General features: G+C 45.6%; 1 protein-coding gene across 2 annotated transcripts in view; it reads left to right on the forward strand.

Annotated features, from left to right (window-relative positions):
* The window catches only part of LOC132827896 (hepatic leukemia factor-like), a 48,266-nt gene extending 26,175 nt beyond the window's left edge, over nt 1–22,091 (forward strand). The window contains exons 3-4 of one of the 2 annotated variants that reach the window (XM_060844676.1): nt 17,875–18,095; nt 21,129–22,091. In XM_060844676.1, the coding sequence (XP_060700659.1) occupies nt 17,875–18,095; nt 21,129–21,332 (425 nt within the window). In that variant the 3' untranslated portion in view covers nt 21,333–22,091. The remainder of the gene's footprint in view (nt 1–17,874; nt 18,096–21,128) is intronic. The other variant, XM_060844677.1, reaches the window with a different exon arrangement.
* The last annotated feature ends 332 nt before the right edge of the window (nt 22,092–22,423 follow it).

Here is a 22,423-nt window from a genome sequence, read left to right on the forward strand (position 1 = left end):
CTTCACCAGTTTTCTCATTTCCCCTCCCTCCACATTGTCCCAATCCCAAGCCTTCAAGTCGGCACCATCCTTTTGAGCAGGCCATCATCTTTCCCATCTATCTGCTCCAACCTGTCACCTTCTCTTCCACCCTCCTACTTTCCCTCTCTTTTATCTCTCAGCCCCCTGGCCCACAAACCTCATTCCTGATGAAGAGCTTATGCATGAAACATTGATTCTCCTCCTCGATGCTGCCTCAGGTTTCGCTTAGTGGCCTGTTCCTTCAGTCTGTGTGATTTTATTTGTTATTTTTTTTTCTTGAATTCTCTCCACTCGTCTGGGAATAAATGGCAGGTCCAAAAATATACTCGGCTTGACACCATCCAGGACAAAGTGACCATTTCATTGGCACACTGTACACAACCTTCCACCACTGACACACACCAGCAGCAACGTGTCCATTCCACAAGATCTACAGCAACTCGAGGCTTCTTAGAGAGCACCTTCCAACCCAGTGATCTCTTCCATCCACCACTACAAGCTCACCAGATACATAGGAACACCACCCTCTGCAAGTTCCCCTCTCAGCCCCTCCCCATCCTGACTTGGAAATATATCGCCGTTCCTTCACTGTCGCTGGTCAAAATCCTGGAATTCCCTCCCTCAGGGGCATTGTGAGTCAATCCACAGCACATGGACTGCAGCGGTTCAAGATGACAGCTCCACTCCCCCATCCTCTCGAGGGGCAACTAGGGACAGGTAATAAATACTCACCCGGCCAGTGTTTCCCAAGTTCCACAAGTGAATACCAAAAACAATTGATATTCTCACCCAGCAGGGGGTGTCTGTGGATGGGGTAGAGGTGGAGGGGGGTGTGTGTGGGTGGGGTAGAGGTGGAGGGGGGTGTGTGTAGGTGGGGTAGAGGTGGTGGAGGGGGGTGTGTGTAGGTGGGGTAGAGGTGGTGGAGGGGGGTGTGTGTGAGTGGGGTAGAGGTGGTGGAGGGGGGTGTGTGTGAGTGGGGTAGAGGTGGTGGAGGGGGGTGTGTGTGAGTGGGGTAGAGGTGGTGGAGGGGGGGTGTGTGAGTGGGGTAGAGGTGGTGGAGGGGGGGTGTGTGGGTGGGGTAGAGGTGGTGGAGGGAGGTGTGTGTGGGTGGGATAGAGGTGGGGTAGGGTGTTGTCTGTGGGTGGGGTAGAGGTGGTGGAGGGTGTTGTCTGTGGGTGGGGGAAGGGGGTTCAGTGTAAGAGTGAGAGTGTGGGTGTCTGTGTGGTCAGTATGCCTGTGTGTGAGAGTGTGGGTGTCTGTGTGGTGAGTGTATCTGTGTGTGTGTATCTGTGTGTGTGAAGAGGGATGTGTGTGGGAAATTGCAGGCTGTTGGGCTGAATATTTCCATTTCTGGTCAGGTGTGAGTCATGCTGGGTTTGATGGAGTGGATCTTGCTGTGTCTGTTTTCCCGCTGTATCTGATTAAACTCGCTGCATTAATTGCAACCCATATGGCAAGTTGATTACTACTGCATGCTGTTCCTGTCGCTCACTGGATATCCCAAAATTGACTGGCATCCCTGACACTGGTGCCATATTTAAATGGCCACTGTGTGCCCAGGCAAACAATCAGTCTGGAGCTACCCTGCATGGTTCCTGGCATTTACCCCAACTGTCACTGACAGGTGGAAATTGTTGTCCCCTTGTTCCCAGGAGCAGCAGTGAGACCCTGGTGATCAGCGTCCTGGGTTCAACTGATCCCAGCACAGTTGCAGAAAGGTCTACATCCTCATCTACCAGTGAAAGAGCCACCAACTTCTCCTGTACATCCCACCTCCTCTATCTCTACTGCCTCCTCTAAGGCTCACACATTACTGTTCCCACCAGGACCTGTACCTTCCTCACTCACCCTCACCCATCCAAAAGTCTTTTCCCTGGGATCGGGGAGTCCGGAACTAGAGGGCATGGGTTTAGGGTGAATGGGGAAAGATATAAAAGAGACCCAAGCGGCAACCATTTCACTCAGAGGGTGGTACAAGCTGTCAGAGGAAGTGGTGGAGGCTAGTACAACATTTAAGAGGCATTTGGACGGGTATATGAATAGGAAGGGTTTGGAAGGATATGGGCCGGGTGCTGGCAGGTGGGACTAGATTGGGTTGGGATATCTGGTTGACATGGATGGGTTGGACCAAAGGGTCTGTCTCCATGCTGTCCATCCCTATGATACCAATCCATGATATCCCTCACCCTGCATGCTCTCTGCACTGCCCACTCACCTGCACCAACATTAACATCTGTGGCACCCCCTTTCATCTTCCGTAATACCTGCCCCACTCTCCCATTCCAGGAGCTGAACGGCCCACACTAGGGCAGAAAGAGTCAAGGTGGGTGGTGCGCTGCCTGACCGTCAGCTCTGCACCGTCTGTGATTAACAGAGGAACCTGACTCTGACTGTCCAGAGCAGCCCCTGGACTGTTGTCGGACCTGCTCTTGACCATGTCAGGATCTCCCTGAGTGAAGCCTGCCCCTGTCACTGGTCTGAAACCTGTCTCACAACCGGGGCAAGTTTCCTGGCTTTGTGTCTGTGCTAGGAGGCAAGGTACCGCAGTAGTTATATGAGCCTGGCATCTCTGGGTCAGAGGGCAATGTGCAAAAAAGGCAAGGCAGGGGTACAGCAAGTACCCAGGTGAGCTCCGAGTGAGTGAGTGAGTGAGCGCTGTGACAGGGAGTGAAGACCACAGCCTGGTGCAGTCCCTTATCTGCATCTACCTCCCTCAGCACACAGTACCCTTACCATTGAATTAGTTGTTGCTACTGCCGGAGGTGCAGCATTGAAGGTTAGCGTGTCCTGTCAGTGAATCAGAGATGTGAGATGAAACTGGCACTTCAGTTACCAACGTCGATGGGCAGGGGATATATTTGACCCCCTGGAGTGTTGCTGGAATCCAAATCACAATGACCTGGAGATCTTTGGTAACAAGCAGAGAGTTAAACCCAGGAATCCACACTGGTTTCTGTGTTGAGTTTTCCCAGTGGTTAGTTTGTTTAGAGCTGTTTGGTGAGGTGACAGGCTGTGGTGAGTTGGGGGAAGGTGAGAGGGGGAAAGTGTAAAGGAGATGCGCGAGGGAAGTATTTCACACAGAGAATGGTAGGAGCCTGGAGCACACAGCCAGAAGAGGTGGTGGAAGCAGGCACTTTGGGGACACTTAAGAGACATCTGGATGGTTCATGAATATGGAAGGAATAGAGGGATGCGGACTGGATAAGTGCAAAAGGTTTGTTATTTTTGGTTTAGTTAGGGCATGATGATCAGCACGTGCCTGGTGGACTTAAAGGACGGTTCCTGTGCTGTACTTCCCTTTTGCTCTTTGTTCTAATTCACCCTGACCCGCACATCTTTGGGTTGTGGGAGGAAACCGGAGCACCCAGAGGAAACCCACACAGACACAGGGAGAATGTGCAAACCCCAAACAGACAATTGCCCAAGGCAGGAATCGAACCCTTCCCCCATCTCACCCCAGTTCCAAACTTCCAGCTCAGCACCGACCCCATGACCTGTCCTACTGTCCTATCATCTTTTCCACCTATCCACTCCACCCTCCTCTGTGACCTATCACTTTCATCCCACCCCCATCCACCCATTGTACTCTTTGCTACCTTCCCCCACCCTCCTCCCTGACCTATCACCTCCATTCCCACCCCCACTCACCTATTGTACTCTATGCTACTTTTTCCCCACTCCCACCCTCCTCTCATTTATCTCTCCACCCTTCAGGCACTCTGCCTGTATTCCTGATGAAGAGCTTTTGCCCGAAACGTCGATTTTCCTGCTCCTCGGATGCTGCCTGAACTTCTGTGCTTTTCTAGCACCACTCTACTCCCCTCTCACCTTGAACCTGTGCCCTCATTAGCCATGCTAAGTTGCCCATAGTGTCAAAGGATCTGCAGGTTAGGTGGGTTAACCATGGGAAATGCAGGGTTACAGGTTTGGGGGGGGGGGAGAACGGGGAAGAGGTGTGGGTTGGGGAGGGCTGTTCTTCAGCCGTTCAATGTGCACTGAATGGCATGCTTCCACACTGAAGGGATCCTGTGTTAATAAGCAGGTGAGTGACGTGCCAGCATTTAAGCATGTTCATTTCACCTTTTCTTCACGCCCTTGATATCCTTTATCTCATATAATGGTCCATCACAGATCACAAAAACCACTTACATTGATGGCACCTTGCATATCGGAGAATATCCTGAGTCATTTCGCAAGAGTGTTAGCAAGTAACATGTGACGCTGAGCCACACGTGGCAATAATGGACATGTGACCAATAGCTCTCCACAACAAAATGTGTTTTAAAAACCAGCACGTGCTGGAAATCAGAAACAAAACAAAAATTGCTGGAAAAGTACAGCAGGTGAGAAATCAGAGTTAACATTTCGCGTCCGGTCACCCTTCTTCAGAACTGATGTTTTAATAAGCTATGGTTTAACTTGTGTTTTAAGGGAATACTGAGGTAGAGAGAGTAAAAGCAATTCCTGAGTTTTATATCGATGTAGCTGAAGGCACACTTGCTGTTGATGGGGTAATGGGAATGTACAAAACAACAACTGAAGGAACACCACCTGGAAATTATTTATTTCATTAATATAATCGACAATACTAATAAATCAACTTGTAGTGAGCAGAGTCCTGGAGTATAACTCAGATTTTCTCTGGAGTGGGGATATTCTTTTTTATGTTTTAAGCATAAAACTTCAAAATTGTCTGGAAAGAGTAAACATCTCTTTGGTTTTATTTTGAACATCAATATTTGAAAATGTTTATAATATAATGTAACACGAAGACTGGTAGAGGAGCAGAAAGCATAAGGGGCTGTCAGAGAATACAGGAGGATATAGATAGACTGAAGAGTTGGCAGAAAAATGGCAGATGGTTTTCAATCCAGACAAATGTGAGGTGATGCATTTAGGCAAGTCTAAATCTAGAGTGAATTATACAATGAATGGAAGAGCCTTGGGAAAGGTTGATGGGCAGAGAGATCTGGAAGTGCAGGTCCATTGTACCCTGAAGATGGCTGCACAGGTGGATAGAGTGGTCAAGAAGGCATATGGTATGCTTGCCTTCATTGGACGGGGTATTGAGTATAAGAGCTGGCAAGTCATTTTAAAATTGTGCAAGACATTGGTTCAGCCGCATTTAGAATACTGTGTACAGTTCTGTGTGCCACATTATCAAAAGGATGTGGCGCTTTGGAGAGGGTGCAGAGAAGGTTTAGGAGGATGTTGCCTGGAATGGAAGGTGCTAGCTATGAAGACAGGTTGAGTAGGTTAGGTTTATTTTCATTAGCAAAAAGGAGATTGAGAGGGACTTGATTGAGGTTTACAAAATCATGAAGGTTATAGACAGGGTGGATAGAGACAAGTTTTTTCCCAGGGTGAAGGATTCAATAATGAGAGGTCATGCTTTCAAGGTGAGAGGTGGAAAGTTTAAGGGGGATACCCTTGGCAAGTACTTCACACAGAGGGCGGTGGGCATTTGGAACGCATTACCAGCAGACGTGGTAGCGGTGGGCACAGTAGATTCATTTAAGATGTGTCTGGATAAATGCATGACTAGGTGGGGAGTAGAGGCACATAGATGCTTAGGAATTGATCAACAGGTTTAGACAGTGGATTTGGATTGGCTAAGGCTTGAAGGGCCGAAGGGCCTGTTCCTGGGCTGTAAAGTTTCTTTGGTCTTCTTTGTTTTTATCTCCAAATTCACTTTATACATCTCAGGAATGATTTACCGTCCTTAAGAGCACAGAAGAACTGATCCCATTTCCAAACTTGCAAATAAATGCAACACTGAAATATTGACTGTGAGCAGCATTTTATTTTCTTTGTTTTGTTTCTCGTCCTTCCTATGAAATGCAGCTGTCCAGAAACGTGGTTCATTGTTTGAAATCTGAAGTTTTTCTGCTGTTATTTAGCACTTTGAAAAGAGAGACAGTGAGGTGTTGGAAGCAGGCAGAGAGAGAGAGAGAGAGAGTTGGTCATGTGGCCTGAGCATGTGAGGTGGATGAGTGTGTGGAAAATGACTGCAGCACCAGGCACCCCTGTTCAGTGCAGGTCCAAAGAGAATTTAGCCAAAGTGCCCTATCAGCCCTTCATCAGAGCATTGCCTGTTTTGGGTTGTAAGTTTGCTCGCTGAGCTGGTGGGTTTGTTCTCAGATGTTTTGTCACCATGCTAGGTAACATCATCAGTGAGCCTCTGATGAAGCGCTGGTGTTCTGTCCCGCTTGCTATTTATCTGCCTTGGTTTGTTGTGGTGGGTGATATCACATCCGGTTCTGTGTCTGAGGTTGGTAAATGAGGTCCAAGTTGATATGTTTGTTAATGGAGTTCCAGTTTGAATGCCAAACTGCTACGAATTCCAGTGTGTGTCTTTCTTTAGCCTGTCCCAGGATGGATGTATTGTCCCAGTCGTACTGGTGTCCCTCTCCATCTCTCTGTGTGTGTGGATACCAGTGATAGATGGTCTTTGTATCCTGGTGGCTAGTTCCTACCCGTTTGTTGCAGGGTATTTTGTATATGACGTTCGTTCTGCTGGTTGTTGGTACAGGGTCCTTTAAATTTATCCAGAGCTGTTCCAGTGTGGTGGTAGAATTGTGGGCTCCCATGATGCCAAGGGGCTGGAGTAGTCTGGTCGTCATTTCCAAGATGGCTTTAATGTATGGCAGGGTGGCTAGAGTCTCTGGGTGTGTTGAGTCTTCTTGTTTAGGTCTGTTTTGGAAAACTATTGATGTCCATGTGTCTGTTCATTCCACACTCATGGAGGATAGCTGCTTCCTAACACGTGCTCTGTGAGTGTCTGACAAAACTGCCCAGTAAAACTGCAGCTTTGTTCTCCATCGTTGCACTCACTGAGTCCTGTTCATTCATGCCTTCCGAGCTGCATTGGCTCCAGGTGCTATAATGCATTAATTTTAAATTGTTGTCCCTTCTCCTCAAATCCCTTTATAGCCCTGACCCTCAGTAGAACTGCAAACACTTTAAGTCCTCCATCTGAACTCCCTCAATTCCTAACGTCCCCAATTTTCATTGCATTTCCACAGGCCATACGTTCTGGACCTCCTGCTGTAGACCTTTTCATCTCTCTCTGTTTAATATATTTGTTAAAACACATCTGATCACTTTGGATTACTGGGCCAAATGGCATGTTGCATAGCTCATATTCAAACTATGCTCGATAACAACAGTGAGGCAAGATGTTAAAGGCACTATATGAATGCAAATTGTTGTTGAGTGCAGATTCTGAGTCGGAAACATTAGTCCAGCAGTTTATTAATCCCAGAGACTCCCAGAGGAATGTTTCCATTTAAAGCCATAATCCAGAAAACAACAGCACTTGTGGAGAGAGAGGTGACAAGTTTTAACACAAACATCAAACACATCAAGCAATAAATCAGCTTTTTAATTTAAAAAAACCATCACAATTAACAGACGATTTGCAGAACATTGCTGCCAAATGACAATCATTTTCATATTGTCTGTTTTTAATTCTTTTGTGATCTATTTCGGTGCTCTTGAGGCCAAAAAACAAATGCTTAATAAACTTAAACATTGCGACAAAGAGACTAGAATTTCAAGCTTTTCATCTTGTCTTCATGAGAACTCGGATGCAGATCTGGTGGGGGGGAAGACAGAGAAACCATTTTAAACAGCATGACGGGAGGGGGTTGAACCACCGTTACCAAGGGGAGGTAGCGAGAACGCCAAAGAGATACACAGCACGGAAACAGACCCTTCAGTCCAACTCGTCCATGCCAACCAGATATCCTAAATAAACCTAGCCCATTTGCCAGCACCTGGCCCATATCCCTCCAAACCCTTCCTATTCATATCCCCATCCAGATGCCTTTTAAATGTTGTTGTTGTACCAGCGTCCACCACTTCCTCTGGCAGCTCATTCCACACATGCACCACCCTCTGTGTGAAAAAGTTGCCCATTAGGTTCCTTTTAAATCTTTCCCCTCTCAACTTCAACCTATGCTCTCTAGTTTTGGACTCCCCCCCCCCCCCCCCCCCCCCCCCTCCACCCCCAACTCGAGGAAAGAATTTTGTCGATTTACCCGATCCATGCCCCTCATGATTGTATAAAACTCTATAAGATCACCCCTTAGCCTCCGATGTTCCAGGGAAAACAGCACCAGCCTATTCAGCCTCTCCCTATAGCTCAAATCCTCCAACCCTGGCAATATCCTTGTAAATCTTTTTTGAACCCTTGCAAGTTTCTCAACATCCTCCCTATAACAGGGAGAATTGCATGCAGTATTCCAACAGTGGCCTAACCAATGTCCTGTACAGTCGCAACATGACCTCCCAACTCCTGTACTCAATACTCTGACCAATAAAGGAAAGCATACCAAACACAGCCTTCATTATCCTATCTACCTGCAACTCCGCTTTCAAGGAGCTATGAACCTGCACTCTAAGGTCTCTTTGTTCAGCAACACTTCCTAGGACCTTACCAATAAGTGTACAAATCTTGCCCTAATTTCCTTGCCAAAAATGCAGTACCTCACATTTATCTAAATTAAACTCCATCTGCCACTCCTCAGCCCATTGGCCCATCTGATCAAGATCCTGTTGTACTCTGAGGTAATCTTCTTTGCTGTCCAGTACACCTCCAATTCTGATGTCATCTGCAAACGTACTAACTATACCTCCTAAGTTCACATCCAAATCATTTATATAAATGACGAAAAGTAGTGGACCCAGCGCTGATCCTTGTGACTCACCACTGGTCACAGGCCTCTAGCCTGAAAAGCAACCCACCACCACCACCATTTCCTATCTTCTACCTTAGAGCCAGTTCTGTATCCAAATGGCTCATCCTCCCTCTATTCCAGATCTAACCTTACAACCAGTCTTCCATGGGGAACCTTGTCAAACCCCTTAGTGAAGTCCATATAGATCACATCCACCACTCTGCCCTTATCAGTCTTCTTTGTTACTTCTTCAAAAACAGTTTAAAAATAATTGAGACATGATTTCTCACACACAAATCCATGTTGACTATCCCTGATCAGTCTTTGCCTTTCCAAATACCTGTACATCCTGTCCCTCAGGATTCCCTCCAACAACTTGCCCACCACCGATATCAAGCTCACTGGTCTATAGTTCCCTGGCTTGTCATTACCACCTTTCTTAAACAGTGATACCACAACAGCTTCTAGTCGCCCGGCACCTCATCTGTGACTATCGATGATACAGATATCTCAGTAAGGGGCCCAGCAATCTCTTCCCTAACTTCCCACAGAGTTCTGGATGTAAGTTTGCTCACTGAGCTGGAAGGTTTGTTTTCAGACGTTTCATCACCATACTAGGTAACATCCGGTAAAGCACTGGTGGTATGACTGGCTTTTATTTGTGTGTTTAGGTTTCCATGGGTTGGTGACATCATTTCCCATGGTGATGTCATTTCCTGTTCTTTTCCTCAGGTCGTGGTAAATGGGATCCAAGTTGATGTGTTTGTTGATAGAGTTCTGGTTGGAATGTCATGCTTCTAGGAATTCTCGTGCGTGTCTCTGTTTGGTTTGTCCAAGGATGGATGTGTTCTCTCAGTCAAAGTGGTGTCCTTCCTCATCTGTATGTAAGGTTATTATCAAAAGTGGGCCATGTCTTTTTATAGCTAGTTGATGTTGATGTTCATGTATCCTGGAGGCTAGTTTTCTGCCTGTTTGTCCAATGTAGTGTTTGTTACAGTTCTTGCAAGGTATTTTGTAAATGACATTAATTTTGCTTGTCTGTTTAGTGTCTTTCAATTCCATTAGCTGCTGTTTTAGTTTGTTGGTGGGTTTGTGGGCTACCAGATGCCAAGGGGTCTGATAGTGTGGCAGTCATTTCCGAGATGTCTTTGATGTAGGCGAGAGTGGCTAAGGTTTCTGGACGCGTTTTGTCTGCTTGTTTGGGTTTGATGCTAAGAAATCGGTGGACTGTGTTCATTTGGTACCAGTTCTTTTTGAATGCACTGTATAGGTGATTTTCCTATGAGCAACTCTATCATCAAACACATTGCCTTGGATCCTATTTACCATCCCTGAGAAAAAGAACAGGAAATGACATTACAGGAAATTGTCACCACAGGACATGACATCGCCAACCCAAGGAAACCTAAACACATAAATAAAAAGTGGGACATACCACCAGTGCTTCACCGGAGGCTCACTGATATCTAGTATGGTCACGAAACATCTGAAAACGAACCTTCCAGCTCAGTGAGCAAACTTACATCCAGAACTCAACTTGAGCTACAAATCTTCTCAAAGCTTGTTCCCACAGAGTTCTAGGGTACATCTGATTAGGTCCTGGGATTTATCCATCTTTTATGCATTTCAAGACATCTAGTACCACCACCTCTTAATATGGATATTTTTCAAAGGGGTCATTATTTATTTCCCCACGTTCTATATCTTCCATGTCCTCCTTCACAGTCAACACTGATGCAAAATACTTGATTACTAGCTCCCCTATTTCCTGTAGTTACAAAAGTATACCCTTTTGTCCTTAAAGTATTTACAAGATCCCTCTGGATTCTCCTTAACCCTATTTGCCAATGTTATCTCATGTCCTCTTTTTGCCCTCTTGATTTCCCTCCTATTACCTATAGACTCTTCTAGGGATTCACTCGATTTCTGCTGCCTCTACCTGACATATGTTTCCTTCTTATTCTTGAACAAAACCTTATTTTCTCTAGTCATCCAGCATTCCCTACACATTTCCCCTCACACTAACGGGGAAAAAAAACATTGTCTCCAGACTCTCATGATCTCATTTCTGAAGGCTTCCCATTTTCCAGCCGTCCCTTTACTTGCGAACATCTGCCTCCAATCAGCTTTGAAAGTTCTTGCCTAATGCTGTTAAATTAGCCTTCCTCCAATTTAGAGCTTCAACTTTTAAATCTGGTCTATCCTTTTCCATCACTATTTTAAAACTAATAGAATTATAGTCACTGGCCCCAAAGTGCTCCCCCACTGACACCTCAGTCACCTCCCCTGCCTTATTTCCCAAGAGTAGGTCACGTTTTGCACCTTTTCTCGTATGTGCATCCACATACTGAATCAGAAAATATTCTTGTCCACACTTAATAAATTCCTCTCCATTTAAACCCTTAACACTATGGCAGTCCCAGTCGATGTTTGGAAAGTTAAAATCCCCTACCATACAGGTAACTGAGATCTCCTTAGAATTTGTTTCTCAATTTCCTGCTGACTGTTGGGGCATTCTGTGGTACAATCCCAATAAGGTGATCATCCCTTTCCTATTTCTCAGTTCCACCCAAGTAACTTCCCTAGATATATTCCCTGGAATATCCTCCCTCAGCACAGCTGTAATGCTATCCCTTATCAAAAATGCCACTCCCCCTCCTCTCTTGCCTCCCTTTCTATCCTTCATGGAGCATTTGTATCCTGGAACATTAAGCTCCAGCCCTGTCTATCCCTCAGCCACATTTCTGTAACTGCTATGATATCCCAGTCCCATGTTCCTAACCATGCCCTGAATTCATCTGCCTTCCCTGTTAGGCCCCTTGCATTGAAATAAATGCAGTTTAATGTGTCATTCCGATCTTATTCTCTGCTTTGTCCCTGCCTGCCTTGACTGAGTCGATAATGTTCCCAACTGTACCAGTCTCAGATTGATCTCTTTCTTCCCTAAGTCCCTGGGTCTTTCCTCCACCTCCACCCCCCCCCCCCCCCCCCCCCCCCCCCGCCGCACCCCCATCCCACATCTTACTTGTTTAAATCCTCCCGAGCAGCTCTAGCAAATTTCCCTGCAAGTATGTTTGTTCCCTTCCAATTTAGGTGCAATCCATCCTTCTTGTCCAGGTCACTTATTCCCAGGAAGAGATTCCAATGATCCAAAAATGTGAATCCTTCTCTCATACACCAGCTCCTCAGCTATGCATTCATCTGCTCTACCCTCCTATTCCTGCCCTCACAGGACTTCCTTTTTAAATTCCTGCCTAACTTTCTATATTCTGTCCTCAGAATCTCATCCTTTTCCCTTCCTATGTTGTTCCGATGTGGACAACGACCTCCTGCTGGCCCCTCTCCCCTTTTGAGAACATTCTGCACCCTCTCTGAGACATCCTTGATCCTGGTACCAGGGAGGCGACCCTCCATTTTGATATTTTCCTGTTGGCCACAGAGGCGTTTGTCTGTGCCTTGGACTAGAGAGTCCCCAACCCAACAATAAAGCCAGTCTCGATATCAGAAACCTATTCGTGCTACATTCCCCTGGGAGTTCATCACCACCTACATTTTCCAAAACAATATACTTGTTTAAGATGGGGATAGCCACAGGAGACTCCTGCACTCCCTCGCCTACCTTTCCTGGAGGTAACCCAATTACCTGACTGTATGTGCAGTTTATCTCCTTCCCATCACACCCCTCTGGCTCCTGTAAATTCCTCATTGCCTCTAACTGCCCCTGCAACCAATCCATGCAATGTGATAGGATTCGCAACCAAAGACACTTCCTGCTGACATAACCATCAGTAACAAGGAAACTCTCCCTAATCTGCCACATCCGACAGGAAGAGCATATTACTCTACTAAGGGCCATCTTTGCACCTTAATAATCTACAGAAATTAGCACAGTCTTACTGCTCTGAAAAACACTGCTCCAGGCTAACTTAGTACCAATGCTTTATATTTTTAAAGTTTAATTAAGAAACAGATTTCAAAACATGTAATCAAAAACAAAACCCTCTCTACTCACTAATGTAGATTTATAAAAGAAAAAACAGTAAGGCTGTACTTTCAAACCAATCACTTAGCTGCCCCATGCTGGGAGCTCCCATATGGAGGTTCCTTCAAGCTCAGCAGTCGATCTTGCTGTTCGGAATTCATTCTAAGAAAAATAAACAATGTCCAGAGAGAATTGAAACCAGACAGCAAAGGCAGAAGCTATGCAGGTTACTGCTGGGTCAGACAGCAGTGTAAGTTTCTTTCTCCATATGATTCACTTCCCATGTGATCACTGCCTTTATCTATCTTCATCCTTTTCAAAGTGTCACTGTTTTTGGTCTATTTTTCTCCATGAGGTTTAACTGTCAATCTTCATTCTCAGAGTGGCAGGTGCACTCTGTGCAAGGTGTTACCATGTAAATGCAGCAGAATTTGTCTTCATGCCCCTTGCTTTGAAAAGGGTGCGATGTATATACAAGTTACTTTTGCCTACATAAAGTGAGGTTCTGTGTTTTTATATGTGTAGCTTCTAGCACATGGAAATAGACTGCACCCTGTCCCCATCTCTGAGGATCTTTCTGGGTACCAGGTTTCCTACTATTCTTTGATGCTCCACTCTTTTCAACTGCTAGAAATGTCAAAAGTCACATGACACCAGGTTATAGATATACAGGTGACGTATGCAGATTTATTTGAAATCACAGCATGTAGCCCCTTTGTCAGGTGAAGTGAAAGAAAAACACACAGAAACCGAATTTAAAGGCTGAGAGATTGGGGCAGAGAGATTAAAAAACCATACAAACGGGGGGAGTGAAATGTTGAATAATAAATCTCTGCAGGTGATCAAAAGTGTCAGATGGTGTGAGTAAAGTGTCAATAGCTGAAAATCATGTGAAGGGATGATCTATAATCCAATTAATGAGAGACAGAAGCAAGTTAACAGACAAGCCCTGTGCATACACAGGATCTGCTCAGATGAGGAGGAACGCAACAGGTATATCTTCATTTTTGTTATCAAACTGAGTTTTCTGTCACAGTCACCATTATAATGAATATTCTGACAACTTCAAATCCCTAATCTCTAATGGCTAGTTTTTGGACTTGGACAACATCCCTTGCTCCCTCAGTTAGTCTATCACAGACACTGGTCGGTTTTCACACTTGGTGACAAGTGGAAAATTTTCCAAGTTTCAGCAGTTAAGCTGTTTATCCTGGAATGCATCAGAGTTGAATGTGATTCTATGAACATGCACATATGTACAGTTAAATACTTTCTCTCTCTCTCTCTCTCTCTCTCTCTCTCTCCGCACGCACGCACGCTCACTCACTCACTCACTCACACACACATGCACACTTTTAGCAATGATGTGGAGCTGCTGGTGTTGAACTGGGGTGGATGACATCAGAAGTCAGATGACACCAGGTTATAATCCAAAAGGTGTGACTAGAGGAACATTTCATCAACTGCTTGAAGGAAAGAGTTGTAGTGCTTTGAAGGAATTCCAGATCTTTACACTTTAGCAGCTGAAGTCAAAGAGGACAGAATCAGAGGGGCACGGATATCCCCGATGGTGGATGGTCTGGAGAAGGTCATGGGAGGATTTGAACACAGTTTAAAATTGAAGTGTTACATGAGTAACTCATGGATAAGCAAGCACGGGTAATGGTTGTACAAGTCAGGGTACAGGCTGGAGAATTTTAAGTTAACAGTCAATAATCCAGGGTGCAGTGAGAGGCGTTAGTGAGGGAGCATTGTATTGTGTTTGTGTGAGGGAGGTGGGGGATGTGCAGTAATGGAGCATTCCAAGGAGTTACTGAGTGACAGTTTCAGGGCATGCACCCATGTGTACCCCAGCTGTCTGACTCAGTATCTGACGCTCCCTTTGATCAGATAGGTAAAAACAATGACTGCAGATGCTGGGTTCCCTTTGGTCAGTCTGTCAGTGCTGAATCTTGTTTCACTTATTCTACACATACTCCCTCGTGTGGTGGAATCATGTAACATCAGGTGCACTTTACTGTGGGTTATGGGGAATGCAGCACTGCATTTTCACGTTAATATTATAAATTTGCATAGAACATACAGCACCGAAACACAACTCCATCTAATCCTCTCTGTGCAACCATCTATTCCTTTCTCCTTCATGCTTATCCATCTTCTCCCAGTTATCAAAAATGGGAAACACTGGAGAAATTCTGCAGGTCTGGAGAGAAAGGGAGAAAGAGAGCTAAAATTTCAGGTTCAGCAACTCTTTTCCAGAATGATTCGGAAGAAGGATTGCTGGACTCAAAACATTGGCTCAGTGGTTAGCACTGCTGCCTCACAGCACCAGGGACCCGGGTTCGATTCCAGCCTCTGGTCACTGCCTGTGTAGAATTTGCGCATTCTCCCCGTGTCTGCATTGATTTCCTCCCACGATGTGCAGGTTAGGTGGACTGTCCGTGCTAAATTGCCCATAGTGTGCAGGAATGTGTATGTCAGGTGGATTAGCCATGGGAAGTAAAGGCTTATAGGGAAGGAGGATGGGTCTGGCTGCAGTGCCCCCCAGAGGGTCAGTGTGGACTTGATGGGCCAAATGGCCTGTTTCCACATGGTAAGGTTTCTGTGATTCTGTTTTCTCTCCAGAGTCTGCTGTCAATGGTCCACAGCAGGATTTGAACGCTCAATCTCTAGATTATTGTCCAATAACTGAACTGGAGCCAATGACTGTATGAATTGCTCCTGTGAGCAAGATGTTACTGATATTTGTATCATCGATAGTCACAGGTGAGGTGCCAGAAGACTGGAGGTTGGCAAATGTGGTGCCACTGTTTAAGAAGGGCGGTAAAGACAAGCCAGGGAACTATAGACTGGTGAGCCTGACCTCGGTGGTGGGCAAGTTGTTGGAGGGAATTCTGAGGGACAGGATGTACATGTATTTGGAAAGGCAAGGACTGATTAGGGATAGTCACCATGGCTTTGTGCGTGGGAAATCATGTCTCACTAACTTGATTAAGTTTTTTTTGAAGAAGGAACAAAGAGGATTGATGAGGGCAGAGCAGTAGATGTGATCTATATGGACTTCAGTAAGGCGTTTGACAAGATTCCCCATGGGAGACTGATTAGCAAATTCCTGATGAAGGGCTTATGCTCGAAACGTCGAATTCTCTATTCCTGAGATGCTGCCTAACCTGCTGTGCTTTGACCAGCAACACATTTGCAGCTAGATCTCATGGAATACAGGGAGAATGAGCCATTTGGATACAGAACTGGCTCAAAGGTAGAAGACAGAGGGTGGTGGTGGAAGGTGGTTTTTCAGACTGGAGGCATGTGACCAGTGGAGTGCCACAAAGATGGGTGCTGGGTCCTCTATTTTTTGTCATTTACATAAATGATTTGGATGCGAGCATAAGAGGTACAGTTAGTAAGTTTGCTGATGACACCAAAATTGGACGCGTCGTGGACAGCGAAGAGGGTTACCTCAGATTACAACAGGATCTGGACCAGATGAGCCAATGGGCTGAGAAGTGGCAGATGGAGTTTAATTCAGATAAATGTGAGGTGCTGCATTTTGGGAAAGCAAATCTTAGCAGGACATATACACTTAATGGTAAGGTCCTAGGGAGTGTTGCTGAACAAAGAGACCTCAGAGTGCAGTTCATAGCTCCTTGAAAGTGGAGTCGCAGGTAGATAGGATAGTGAAGAAGGCGTTTGGTATGCTTTCCTTTATTGGTCAGAGTATTGAGTACGGAGTTGGGAGGGCATGTTGCAGCTGTACAGGACATTGATTAGGCCACTGTTGGAATATTGCGTGCAATTCTGGTCTCCTTCCTATCAGAAAGATGTTGTGAAACTTAAAAGGGTTCAAAAAAGATTGACAAGAATGTTGCCAGGGTTGGAGGATTTGAGCTACAGGGAGAGGCTGAATAGGCTGGGGCTGTTTTCCCTGGAGCATAGGATCTGAGTGGTGACCTTATAGAGGTTTACAAAATTATGAGGGGCATGGATAGGGTAAATAGACAAGGTCTTTCCCTTGGGATCGGGGAGTCCAGAACTAGAGGCCATAGGTTTAGGGTAAAAGGGGAAAGATATAAGAGACCTAAGGGGAATTTTTCACGCAGAGGGTGGTATGTATATGGAATGAGCTGCCAGAGGATGTGGTGGAGGCTGGTACAATTACAACACTTAAGAGGCATTTGGATGGGTATATGAATAGGAAGGGTTTGGAGGGATATGGGCCGGGTGCTGGCAGGTAGGACTAGATTGGGTTGGGATATCTGGTTGGTATGGACGGGTTGGACCGAAGGGTCTGTTTCCATGCTGTACATCTCTATGAGCTATGACCCTAATGATAGAGTGGATTGTACAGCTCAGCTCATATTCTAGATTTGAGGGACTATCATCATTTATTAGACAGTAGGGTCAGTGCAGTCTGCTTAAAGCCAATAAAGTATACAGCTTGTGAGGCCTTGAGGCTTATTTTAAAGTTGGAACAATAGAAGCAACCTGAATGGGTGGGGTCAAGGTCCCACAGAACCACAATGTTTAGTTTTAGCTTTCAGCAATTGCTGGGGTCTTGAAGCTGGATGTGGAAGCTCTTATTTCTCTCTCTGTTACAGCTAAACCTGGCCTTCTCTTCCTGCTGCTTGAACTTGTGAGATAATCTGTTTTAATGAATCTGCCTTTACCAAGGGTGTGTTTATAGGATGTTACTATGTTGGAACAGTGAACGTTTATAAATAATCTATCATTCCGTTATGTTGGTCCAATTTCTTTTTGGTTTGTATTTTAATCATACTGTATGAATAAAGTGTGTTTTGCTTAAAGCCTGATATTAATCAATCAAATTGCACCTGTAATGCAACACGTGGCGTTTGCCTTTAAAATAAGAAAAAGTTAGGGTCAAGGCTATCTCCTTCACATGTTTTATGGGGGTTTGGTCTGGTCCATTACAAGAATCAGAAAGATATTGGCTTCAAATCCATAAACTGAAGGACAGAGCAGGTCTTACCTGCGATAATCCTCACCCTATCACAGATGAAGGACTGAATGGCCTACTGAGACTCTTACTTTTGAGATATTGAAGGGGGTTAGTTGAAGATGGATAGGAGGAGGTTTATGCAGATAATATAAATGCAGCAACTAGCCCACTTCTGTGCTTCACGATTCTGTACCATTCTATGTCTGACCTTAACTTCTGTGTGTCTGCAGGTCAGGTTCTGCCACCAGCCCGCAACACTCCCAGTCCCATCGACCCTGAAAGCATTCAAGTGCCAGTCAGCTATGAGCCGGACCCTGCCGATCTGGCACTCTCCAGCATCCCTGGCCAGGAGATGTTTGACCCTCGCAAGCGTAAGTTCACAGATGAGGAACTGAAGCCCCAACCGATGATTAAAAAAGCTCGCAAAGTCTTCGTGCCCGATGAAATGAAGGTAACTTGGAACTGGTTCAGCAACTGGTGGGAGGGGGAGTTCAGAAGCTTTAACCTGCTGCACCAGTGTCAGATTTTTGTTATTATTACCCATTATATAAAAAAACGGTAGCAAGCAGTGATTTGAAACGATGCAGATGTGATTCCATTCGGGTCTGACAGCTCCACAGCTAACTGGGATAGTACCTAGCTCATCAACTAACCAAGTCTCAATCCTGGCTCTCTGCTAATAAATAAAATAGAATCATACTGCGTACAAAGGGGCCATTTGCCCTAGTGTATGTGGGAGCTGCTCAATTAGACCCACTCACAAAAGCCCAACAAACTTCACAGCATTTTATATTCCCTTCCAGTTTAAATCTAATTTCCTTTAGAATGGAATCTGCTCCCAACATCCTTCCAGGCAACGCATTCCAGTTGACAACAAAATGCTGCAAAATATTTCCCCTCATCTCTCCACTGGTTCTTTTCCTACGTATCTGAATCAGTGTGTCCCAGTTACTGAGCCTGCTACAGGTAACAATAGCCCTTTATCAAAACTCTAAATAATGTTTAATGCTCCATCAAACCTTCCCTTAATAAAAACTGAAAGAACTGTGGGTGCTGTAAATCAGGGACAAAAACAGAAATTGCTGGAAAAGCTCAGCAGGTCTGGCAGCATCTGTGAAGAGAAATCAAGAGTTAACATTTTAGTTCTTCCTTCAGAACTGCTCCCCCACCCCCTTAATCCCTCCTGCTCTAAAGAAATAATCTCACTTTCTCCAATCTCCTCACATCACCGCATCCCAGAATCATGATGTGGGGTAAATCTCATCTGGAACCTTTCAAAGCCTTTTCCTGTCTGTTGCTGGCATTGAAATCCAAGTTTTATTTCATGGGTACTGATCTCAGCTAAGAGGCTGATTTACCTCCTCCAAATGACTCCGACTCGGAATGCTGCAAGAATGAACTTGGTTCCCTCGCCCCAGTTGCCGACCTGATGGAGTTTGGCTATAAGTTTCCTCATAGAAAGGATTGGACACTCTGGCAGCAGGAAACATGTTTCCGCTGATGGGTGAGTGCCGAACCAGAGGACACAGCTTAAAAATACGGGGTAGACCATTTAGGACAGAAATGAGGAGAAACTTCTTCACCCAGAGAGTGGTGGCTGTGTGGAATGCTCTGCCCCAGAGGGCAGTGGAGACCCAGTCTCTGGATTCATTTAAGAAAAAGTTGGATAGAGCTCTCAAGGATAGTGGAATCAAAGGTTATGGAGATACTGTGAATCCTCTTGCAAGGATACCTTCCTTGAAGAAGCTCTCTTCCTCCCTCTACAATTTCAGCTCTGATCTCCAGCATCTGCAGACCTCACTTTCTCCTTATGGAGATAAGGCAGGAACAGGATACTGATTAAGGATGATCAGCCATGATCATATTGAATGGCAGTGCAGGCTCGAAGGGCTGAATGGCCTACTCCTGCACCTATTGTCTGTTGTCTAAGATGGATACAGCCACAGCCAGTACATTTAAAGCAGGAAAGGGGCCGTTTTAGTGAGTTAGAAAAAGATTGGTATCCTGGTATCCAAGTTGAGGAAAGAAAATTGAGGCAGGATGGATTGGTTGCAAAAGGATATGAGGGGAATTTCACCGAGTGGCGTCTGTCTCAAACCTCAACAACAGATGATTAATGTCAACAACAAACTCAAATTTATTTCCAACCGGTGTTCCGTCAGTCACTGAGATGTGTAAGAAGATTATTGTGAGCTGCTGATTTCTCTGATTTGTACGATTCTCAAGTCCTGTAAAATTTCCTTGAGGCTGGGATTAAGGGATTTAGTCGTTTTGTGTTTGGGTGAAATGTAGAGAGAAGTGGGCTGTGCAGGTAACGTGGATTTGATTTGAAGAAACTGAAATTGTGGGAGTGTGTTGCTAGGTTGTCGAACCTCTGCCACATGGAGTGGTTTAAGAGAGAAAGGAATAGAAAGATTGTAAATAGGGTCTGAAGAGATAATTAACAGAGGGAAAGAGGAAGCTTGTGTGGAGAATAACTATCAGCATAGATTCAGTACAAAACAAAGCACATTGAATTCAGGGTGATTTTAAGGTTATGTTTTTTTCAATGCTTGAAGCTGTTGGTCTGAAAACACAGTGTTAGGTTTTGCAGATGCAGAGTATAGAAGATATGTATCGAAGATTTCTGGCTGTGTATAATTACAAAACAAGGGTAAAAGGAAGCAGTTTATTTCCCAACGTCAGTGGTTTGACCTGGGTAGTTTGTGTTTCCCTTTGTCACAGAATCAGGCCAGTTTTATCAGGAATTGGGAAGCTTATGCATGTGATTTGCATACACAGACCCACAAGTGGTTCCAATGGTCTGTCTGGGTAAAAATAACATGTTTCTCATTTTATTAAAGCCAGGCTCTGACCCAGCATCGGTCACAACCGCATGTGCACACAGTTCCAAAACGCATTGTCACACTGCATCAAATGTAAAGGAACATAAGTACATGGAATTCAACAAGAGGGAGTGGGGACCGAGAGGGTCATTACCACACCCCTCATCCCCCAGATTCTATTCACAGCTGTACCATTTTAAACTGAGCCATGTGCATGCACTGATTCCAGTGAACAAGCTGCAGTGTGTAGTGTGTGTGGACACAGTGTCAATCGACACAGTCTTTAATTCACTCCGTTATGGGGTGGAAATACCTGCACAGACACCTGTGAATGTGGGATGTCCACAACTGAACGCATTAGCTGAAGGACAAGTTTAAATCACCTGCACACAATCCCTCACTCTCACATGATGATACACAGGACCACCCACTGACATTTGCCCACTGGGGGATGGTTTCACTTTGGATGTGGGTGTTAAATAACAGAAGGGGATCAGCTGGCTTTCGGTCAGTAAATACAAGTAAGACAGGCCAATCTACAGTCACCAGCAATGGCTCACGCGCAATGTAAAAGTCACCCTCCTGCCCCTGACCCCTTCAGTGCCTCTTTCTGCTTTTACTAAGTCTAACATTCCTCCATATTTAATTCAATCTACGAGCAGGATGAAAAATACTGGGCACGACGTAGGAAAAACAACATGGCAGCCAAGCGGTCCCGGGATGCTCGCCGTCTTAAGGAGAACCAGATAGCCATTCGTGCAGCTTTCCTGGAGAAAGAAAATTCCGCCCTGCGCCAGGAGGTAGCTGACCTCCGGAAGGAGCTGACCCGCTGCAAGAACATCCTGTCGAAATACGACGCTTGAAGTGAGCCGCTGTTGGGGCCGGCAATGAACAGCTGCAAGATAGACGAGTGCTGTCCTGTTTTAGCTGGCACTCATCATCAACCTCCTTATCATCCGAGATCACTCCCTCCCTTCCCACCCAGCACCTCCCTCATCATTCTATACCACTCCCTCCCATTCCCACCCAGCAACTCCCCCCATCATTCTATACCACTCCCTCCCATTCCCACCCAGCAACCCCCCTCATCATTCTATACCACTCTCTCCCCTTCCTACCCAGCAACTCCCCTCATCATTCTATACCACTCCCTCCCATTCGCACCCAGCAACCCCCCCCTCATCATTCTATACCACTCCCTCCTCTTCGCACCCAGCAACTCCCCTCATCATTCTATACCACTCTCTCCCCTTCCAACCCAGCAACCCCCCCTCATCATTCTATACCACTCCCTCCCTTCCCACCCAGAACTCCCCTCATCATTCTATACCACTCCCTCCCCTTCCAACCCAGAACTCCCCTCATCATTCTATACCACTCCCTCCCCTTCCAACCCAGAACTCCCCTCATCATTCTATACCACTCCCTCCCCTTCCAACCCAGAACTCCCCTCATCATTCTATACCACTCCCTCCCCTTCCAACCCAGCAACTCCCTTCATCATTCTATACCACTCTCTCCCCTTCCAACCCAGCAACCCCCCCTCATCATTCTATACCACTCTCTCCCCTTCCAACCCAGCAACTCCCTTCATCATTCTATACCACTCCCTCCCCTTCCAACCCAGCAACTCCCCTCATCATTCTATACCACTCCCTCCCCTTCCAACCCAGCAACTCCCTTCATCATTCTATACCACACTCTCCCCTTCCCACCCAGCAACCCCCCTGTCATTCCATACTACTCTCTCCCCTTCCCACCTAGCAACCCATACACACCGAATATTGAAAGAGAGACAAATGAACTTGATACATTTGATTCTGCACGAGTAAAGCCCTGTCTCACTTTTTCGAAAGGGGCTGTGTATTTTTACCCGAAAAGAAAAATTGTTGTAAGCTTTTTTGACTGCTTTTTCCACTTCCCTTGACTTCCTCGGGAATCCAACATACTCTCC

The sequence above is a fragment of the Hemiscyllium ocellatum genome, chromosome 25 (genome assembly GCF_020745735.1).
Source record: "Hemiscyllium ocellatum isolate sHemOce1 chromosome 25, sHemOce1.pat.X.cur, whole genome shotgun sequence".
In the NCBI taxonomy this organism is placed as follows: Eukaryota; Metazoa; Chordata; class Chondrichthyes; order Orectolobiformes; family Hemiscylliidae; genus Hemiscyllium; species Hemiscyllium ocellatum.